Source organism: Schistocerca gregaria, chromosome 4, assembly GCF_023897955.1.
Source record: "Schistocerca gregaria isolate iqSchGreg1 chromosome 4, iqSchGreg1.2, whole genome shotgun sequence".
Taxonomy (NCBI): Eukaryota; Metazoa; Arthropoda; class Insecta; order Orthoptera; family Acrididae; genus Schistocerca; species Schistocerca gregaria.
The window spans coordinates 719,446,887-719,455,483 of NC_064923.1; the positions used below are offsets into that span (position 1 = coordinate 719,446,887).

An 8,597-nucleotide genomic window follows, 5' to 3' on the forward strand; every position below is an offset into this window, starting at 1 on the left:
TAGCACCAAAGCTGTGATGTAAGTAAATCAATCCCAGTTTCTATTGTGTGCAGAGCATTCTGCCAATTTCACAATGCATGATCATCTTGGACTTCTAAACACAGCTATATTGCTGATATTAAAGTATTGATGAGTTCTCGTACATGTTAAGAAATTCATTCAGTGTACTAAACTACAACCAAATTGTAATATTATTAGTATATGTGCATTTTTATTTACATTAAATTTGATGAAATATTCCATTCCGATCATTTTACTTGGTTCGCCAAATACAAGGAAATCTCTGAAATTCAGTATGCACAATTTGTTTTCACTTTAGCACAGCATGAATTTCTAATTTTTTTCCCAGCAAACTCTATTTTCCATACGTTTCACTAAACACAAACTGGTAGCGTTTGTTAACTAAGACTGGAGCCAATTTCATGTCACTTTAAATATATTTGAATATCCAGCTCTATAAAAGAAACTCTTTCAGAGGGGGAGGGTTGGTAGTGATTTCCTGAAAATATTGAACAGTTATCTTGGTGTGTTAAAATGTTTCATCAAAAAATACACTACAAAGAAGAAAAGTATAAAATGTAGTGTCTACTGTATGAATGTTAGCTTTGTCATCTCAAAAGTTTTTGCATTTCTGTGTTGTTATTTCAGAGGTGCAAATTTTTTCAAGCTTCATTGTGAAATTGTAATGATTTAACATTGGCTTTTTCCGTCAAATACCTCATTTTGTCATTGTCTTTTGAGGCCTACGCATGTGGAAGATGTAGTAATAGTACTACTACAAATACTTATTGTTTCACAATTAAAAATGTACACACATTCTTTGACTGTAAATTCATACTTAAAGCAACTACTTGTCATTAATTTCAATCAGTACTTCTTTTACTCCCAGTTTGTTGTTAATGTTGAATACAGATCACTCTTGAATATGTCCTAACTGTCACAAAATTAATCACCATAGCCAAATATAAAATAGATGGGTAAAAGTGTGTATTTTAAGGGTTATGGAATGCTTCAATTAAAGGAATTGTCACTCAAAGGACCACAAGGATTTTTTTATGTATGGACTGATAAACTTACACTTTGGGCACACTTCTCGTGGAATTTTATGGTACAGCTAATCACTTAATTGTTATCATTCTGTAAATCAACAAACTGAATATTTTGTTGATAGATATTTATGCAGAGATAAGGAAACTATTGTGTAATGCAAGTTATATAGTTGTTGGTTGTGTGTGTCTGTGTTTAATTGTATGTTCTTTATGATAATAAAACAAATGTATTATAAGAGGTCTTTTTATTTATTCACTCCCACACATGAGCAACCCAACAAGGCACCTTACTCATTGGGATTTATTCAGTACTTGAAAGTAAAGCTGTTCTCAACCTGAAGGTTGGTTTGAAGTGCTTTACTAGGTATGTTATTATTGGAGGTGTTATGCCCTTGCCTTCCTCTGACTTTTGAACTGACTTACCTGCTCAGTGATATAGTGACCCACAGTTTAATATGGACTCCGAACCATTGTGTAACTTGGGAATTTACACATCAAAAATTGATGCCAGAAGTGAAAGAAATAATTGACAGAAAACATCCTAAGCCAACTTGGATCTGTAGTCTGTCAGTTACCAAAAATTTAGTGTTTCGATTTTTTAAAACACTTTTAGTAGCTACTTTTATACAGTGTATTCATTTTAGCAGGGATATATGGCTATATCACGATAGCCATATGACAGGTACAGTATCTGTAATTGCCCAAGAATGTTTTTTTTTCCAATGTTGCTCCAATACTTGTGCTCAGATGTTCTCCTTGCTTCCTATCCCTTCTTCCTTCAGTACAGTTTCTTGTAGAATTTTATTCATAATCACAGTCATCAAACTTTAATTCCCACAGCATTCATATATTCAGTAATTGCCATTCTGGTGTGAAAGTTCCGTGTATTTACTGTTGCATGTATCAGCAAATGACCCAAAAAGTGATGTCTTGCAAAAATTTATACTTAGCAATTGAATTTAGGACATGTCATGTTGCTTTTCTTTACAGTATGTAAACTCATTGGTTGTATATTGGTTAGGACTGTAACAAAGTGAAGCTTTTCATGTATGTTTTGTAATTAGAAGGGAAACAACCTTGCAGAGGAGTGTTCTCTTGACTACACACTATTTGTCAAAAGTAATAGGAGACTTCTCCTTGTAGTGGGGATGTGTTTGTCATACAGCACAGTAATTTATTTATGCTTAGGCAGTAAATCTACCAAAGCTTTTGTATTTGATTGACTCCAAAATCTATAACTTTGTTTCAGGAGCGAAAACCGAAGCAGTACCCTTTCAGTATGTATGTACTAAGAATGTTAAATTTGTGCTAAAGCTTTTCAGATCCTTAATGTGATGGCTGCAAATAACTACTCACTTTCACCCTTTCAAAAAATATTTAATGTTGAGAGCTGCATCACACTTCTTTTTGTCCGAAAGAAATTAGTAACTTTATGTGAATGTGCAGCAATGTTACGGTCCACTCAGTGTCCGTATGCACACTGAAATGTTCCTAACATTTGCAAATGTTTAAAAAGTGAATTTCATATTTGATATTTTCGTTTGTTTATGTGCTGTGTAGCTTCCCATGAAATCGGCAGGGCAGTTGGTACAGATGCGGAACATGTTGTGAAAGTAGAGCCACATAAAAATGGACCACTTTTTGTGGAAATGAACTTTTATATAAGAGCTGCAAAACCTGAGATGAGTAAGTACTTACTTTTGCTTGTACTGCTTTTTTCATTTTGTCGTCTTGCTTCTGGTACTCTATTGTTCGCAGTTAATGAGCCCATTGTTCATAATATTTGAATAGTTTATCAGTAGTATTTAGTGTCCTTTGATTGTTGTTCACTTTTAGACTAACTTGCATATTGTACACAAAATGTGCAGTCTTTGATAATATGAGGGTTGGAACTTAAACAGTGGTAACTATCTATTCACAACTGATTCAAAAGAGCTACATGTTTGCACCTGTTCCTGTCCTTCGGAGTAGTCACCATCATTGTGTAGAACCTGTTGTCAGCAATGTGGAAGGCATAGTATACTGTTAGCAGAGCCTGTTCTGTTGATGGTGCGAATGGAACAGCCTGCTGCGTGTCGAATCTCTGGAACAGTTCTGAAGCAAACGCCACAAAGTGGTTCCTTCATATTTGGAATCTAATCAGTCACAAGAACTTAAGTCCGGAGAGCATGATGGACGGTACAGTACTTCCTAGTTCCATCAACCAAAGAGAGCAGCCACAGCTTGCATTGTATGCGGCCGTGCATTGTTGTGCAAAATGAGCAGAAATGGTTTGAGCTGAAAGTGTTGCTGCTTCTTTCACAAAGCTGGTCACAGGTGATGCTCTAAAAACGTGTGTGTGTGTGTGTGTGTTTTGTGAGCAATCACCTGAGGGGGGGGGGGGGGGGGTCCAGCCAGGAAGGCTTACTTACAGTAAGGAGATAGATACACTTCTCAAAAAATTTTACATCACTATTGTGGCACCCCCTGCACTTCATTTGTATGGGTCTAGGTTAGACGCACAGTTCTGGGCAAATGTAGTTGAATTAGTTGCTCTTTGTAACAAATGAAGCAGTCCTCTTTCCTCCAGTTCATGGGGAGTAGGTATTGCTTCATTAATTTTATTGGGCAGTCGAAAGGCAACAGCTCAAAAGTGTTCAGTGCATAGTAAGACTCCTCATTTTAATGTTGGTTTCCTGAATATTATTTTACAAATAACTTAGTTCAATTCATTACATTGCTTGGGTAAAGATTTAGTAAGTAACCTTAAAAATATGTGTGGTGAACCCCAGCCGGTTTAAAGTTTGGGATTTTTTGGATAGAATAGTTCTGTTTCCCAGCTTCAATTCTTCTATCAGCTTGGCTGACAGTCGACCATTTCTATTAAACTTTCTTTTATAACAATATTATGAAAAGGATAGTTGCTACTTCCATATAGTGGAGATGATGAGTCGCAGATAGACATAACAAAAAGACTGTCGGAAAGTAACCTCCTTTCGGCCCATAAGGCCTTTGTCAAACACACACACACACACACACACACACACACACACACACACACACACACACCCCTACCCCTACCTTCTGACAGGCTTTCTATTGTGCCTATCTGCGACTCGGCATCTCTGCTATATGGTGAGTAGCAACTATGCTTTTTCATAATATAGTTACATTTGATCCTTCATGCAGAGCACCTGGCAACAGGGCAAACCTGTGGCCAATCAGAGCATGTGGCCACAAGTTTCTGTAGTATAAAAATTGTGCATTGTTGACCTACACAACACTAGTAGTTTTGGTTCCTACTGGCATCGGTATCCAGGGTTAAAATTTCGTGACACAATTTTTCTCTACCTTGTATATTAAGTAGATACTACTGGCCTGCAGCTAGCATAAAGCAAAAAGAGCCAGATGTGTGTTGCAAGATGGATGCTGAAGTTAGAGACTAGAAATCTCTAAAGATCTTTAAATGAAGATAGATTGTACCTAATTGAAAACAGGAGGTGCTTAATAAGACAAGTCATGTAGAGAAAGATGGTTACCAGCTTAACTTGAGAATTTCTAGAGCATTTGATCCAGCTCGTGCCTTGCAACATGCCTGGCTTTGATTTAACATTTTTATTCCCTAAGAAAATGAAATATGAACGCATCTTTTAGAGTCCCCCAAAACAGCAGTGCATCATTCCTAAGCTGGCACAGAACCTTTTACTAAGGGTTGGAGATAATTTCAAGTATGTAAAAGTAAAATGAAGGGACTATAAGAAGATAAAATTTATAAAAAATGTAATAGATTGTGTAACATTCTTGATAGTATTTAATGAGAAATATTACCCATAAGTCAGGTATATGAGATACATCACAAACACTTGAATGAGGCACAGTCCACATCTGTAATAGTGCGCAACCACACAAAAACAAATTCTCAACTGAAATGACTTTTCTTGAGTATATGTTAGAGATGTGGGATGGGATTAGGAAAGAAAAAAAAAAAGAACGGATGATGAGGCTCTCCAAGTGTGAAATACGTTGGGGCACAAATGGAGAGGTATCTGGTACCTGAGGATTCACATTAAGATAATGTTGTAGGGAAAGATGGAGAACCTGGACAGACAGACGTGTGTGTGTGTGTGTGTGTGTGTGTGTGTGTGTGTGTGTGTGTGTGTGTGTGTGTGTGTGTGTTGGGGGGGGGGGGGGGAGAGAATGACAACTCAGCTGTGTATGCAGAACAACACCATTAATTGACAGGAAAGTATTTAGGCGTATGTATGGTATACAAACGGGAAGATAAAATGGTATGGGTGCAGGCGGAAGGAAAGGGGAATTAAAGGTGTACGGCAACAATTTGAGATGATTGAATCTATGAGCTGGAGACAAACTGTGTAATTTTGAAGAACCTGTTCCCAAGTGTGTAATCCAGAAAATCGTTAGCTATGGCAGCATCCATATTGCGTCGATTAAGAAGCAACAGATGTGTGGTGCAGTGTGCCCTTAGTTACAGGTAAGTTGTGACCATGCTTGGTTCATCGTTGGCTTGTGGCCATACTGCAGTAGTATGGTGTGCAACTGACCCACAAAAGAGTTGATTGATGTGATTACTATTGTCTCCAGTGAGATAGGAAATTCCAGTGACAGGGCAGGAATATGAGAAGCTGGCAATAGATGTGGGGGAACAGGTCTTCCGGTTAGTTCTTCCACAGGAATAAGACTCATTCATTAGGGTGTTGTGAGCATATTGTGTAGGTTGGGGTGACTGTATTCCTGTGTGAGAGGCAGGAGGAGATAATTGGTAGGATATTTCCAATTTCATTATACGATGAGAGGTATTTAAATCTGTAAGAGAGAAAGTTTCTCTATTATTAAAGACCAGTATGATATTAACAGTGTAGGAAATGACAGATAGCTACTTACTGTAAAGAAGACACGTGAAGTTGCAAACAGGCATTACCCCATCAGGTGCTGGGCCACCTGTGAAAGCAGCCATGTCATTTACCATCTCTGCTGCAATCATTGCACATCTTTTTATATTGGATGATTACTAACCAGCTGTCCACCAGGATGAAAGAACACCGCTAAAATGTGGCCAAGAACAAAGTACACCACCTTGTGGCACAACATGCACTGAAAATAACACACTTCATTCCAATGGTGGGTTCACTACGTGAGCCATCTGGATCCTTCCCTCCAACAGAAGCTTTTCTAAACTGCGTAGATGGAGTTTCCCTTACAGCATGTTCTCCGCTTCCGTAATTATCCCAGCCGCAACCTATGGTAATGTACTGCCCCCACACCCTCCATCCAACAGTTTCCATCCCATCTGTCCTATCATCTTTTCTCCATTCTCCTCTCCCACCCGTATGTGCAGCTCTCTGCCAATACATCTGCCCATCTTTCCGTTCCCTTCTCCTCTCCTTTTTTCCCCATCTCCCTACCACACAACCTGCTGATGCTCTGCCTGTTGACAGTCTAGTCCCTGCATACTCCACCAGGCAGGATTCATCTCTTTCTTTCTCCACCCGGATATTACTATCCGTTTCCCTTCCCCACCCTCTCCAGACATCTGCTTGCATCCTACGTGATAATTGCATTCCGGCACGAAATGCTTCAATTGGCGATAGTATGTGCATGAGGTATGCTTGCGCGCGTGTGTGTGTGTGTGTGTGTGTGTGTGTGTGTGTGTGTGTTTCACTGATGAAGGCTGTGGCCAAAAGCTTTAAGTAAGTGTCTGCTACTTGAGGTGTCTTCTATACAGTAAGTAGCAATTTGTCTTTTCCTGTATTGGTGACATTCTTACCTGGAGTTTCCAGTGTTTGCTCCAGCACAATATTGTGTGATAAAGAGGTTACTCCTTTTTGTTCGTAATCAGTGGGTGTGCATGGGCATGGGGTGTGGAAGATTTGTTTTCGGTTGACGTAATGGGGGTGGTGTTTCTATGCAACAGGCTCAGCAAAATCTTCAGCATATTGAGATAGGAGCTATTAATCGTTGCAGGTGCTATTTCCACTGCTGGCAAATGTGTGTGGGTGAGCAAGTTTGGATTTTGAACATTTAACCCAGCAGTTCATATAGAGCTAATCTGGGTGATTGGCAGGTTGAATGTGAACTGATTCCTAAGAAAGCAGGACTGACGTGCTCAACACTCAGCAGTGAGGCTCAGCTGAAACAATTGGAAATGTGTTTTGATATTTTGGAGGAATCTTAATATTTGCCCTAATGGACCTATGCTAGATGGGGATTTAGAGTTATAAGTGTCTATTACAGATATCTGTAGATGGTCCATAACATGTTGGCATAGAAGAGTGTCATGGCAATGACCATGGCAGTACTATAGATTTGTTTGCAAGTTCTGTCTTAAAAGTACTAATAGTTATGTGAAGAATACAGGATGGACATTGTGCCCCTCTACAAGCACAATTGTTTAATTTTATCTTTAATAACACAGTTATTTGTCCAAAATGTCTGTATGTGCACGGCAATTATCCCTGCACAGCTTTATAAACCTCCGGCTGTTCGTCTTTGCCCAGTAGTTCATTGATGCTCATTGGCTGGAATGCTTGCAGATCTAAGTCAATTTTCCTGTGGAGTTGCATTGTGCGTCTTTCAATTTAAAGTTCTGCAGCACACTTTCTGGTTGACTTGCAGGATTGACGTGTCGCTAATGCACTAATTTTGACACATTTCCCTCCGGGTTGATGGATGGCCAGAGTGGGAGGTGCCCGAAAAAAACACTTCCAGGGGAAAGGCTTTCCTCTCCCCTATGGTCAAAGTCCAACAGCTTGGTGGCTCCTCACTGAACCATTTATCAAAGTTACCTGTCACCTGATGCACACAGTTATCACTGAGTGCTCCTCTATAGTGAAGTCACTGGCATCTGCACCAAACATGGTGAGGCAAACAATGAACTGGCCAATCCACAGACGTTTTTCTCCTCCCCAGGCAGTCACGTGGCAGTCACATAACAACCACATTGCAATTCATGTGAGGAGCATTGTAACCAAATCAGTGATCAGCATGAAAGGTTCAAACTTAAAGTATCTTACCAGCTTACTCTGTTACACACATTCAATTTGGGTATAAACACTGTGTAGCCACTCTGTATAGTGACCCATTGTTTAAAAATAAAAAAAAGAAAGAATTTGTTACTTAACCAAAGTATGGGAAAAATGGTAAGTGCTACCAAGATGGTGGGAAGTGGTTGGGGGTATTGGCAACATAAAGTAAGTTGCCAGTAGCAGTGACAAGCAGATGTCAGTTGGTAAAGAATTGGTAAAGGAAGTGGTCTTTGTAGGGGGGCTAGGGTAAATACATTAAATCATATTACCTTCTCGGCACACTGATATTTCAGGAATATTGGTCAGATTTTTCATTTGTGTGTATTTAGTACCAGTTTCAAATTAAGTTATAGAACAGCTGCAGGTACCATGTTTGATTTTTGTCTTGGTACATGTTTAATTTTATTCAGTTAAAACATTGCTGATTGTAGGGTTTTCTTGTGCGATGCTTCCTTCCACTGTAATGTCTGCAAGCATGTTTCATTGGAATTTTCCACTTTGGCACTGATGTTTTGCATAAAAC

General features: G+C 39.1%; 1 protein-coding gene across 1 annotated transcript in view; it reads left to right on the forward strand.

Moving 5' to 3' along the window:
- LOC126365979 (serine/threonine-protein kinase VRK1-like) overlaps positions 1-8,597 on the forward strand; it is a 67,435-nt gene that overhangs the window by 21,207 nt on the left and 37,631 nt on the right. Inside the window, exon 4 of the mRNA XM_050008786.1 lies at positions 2,610-2,735. Coding sequence (XP_049864743.1) covers positions 2,610-2,735 — 126 coding nt within the window. The remainder of the gene's footprint in view (positions 1-2,609; positions 2,736-8,597) is intronic.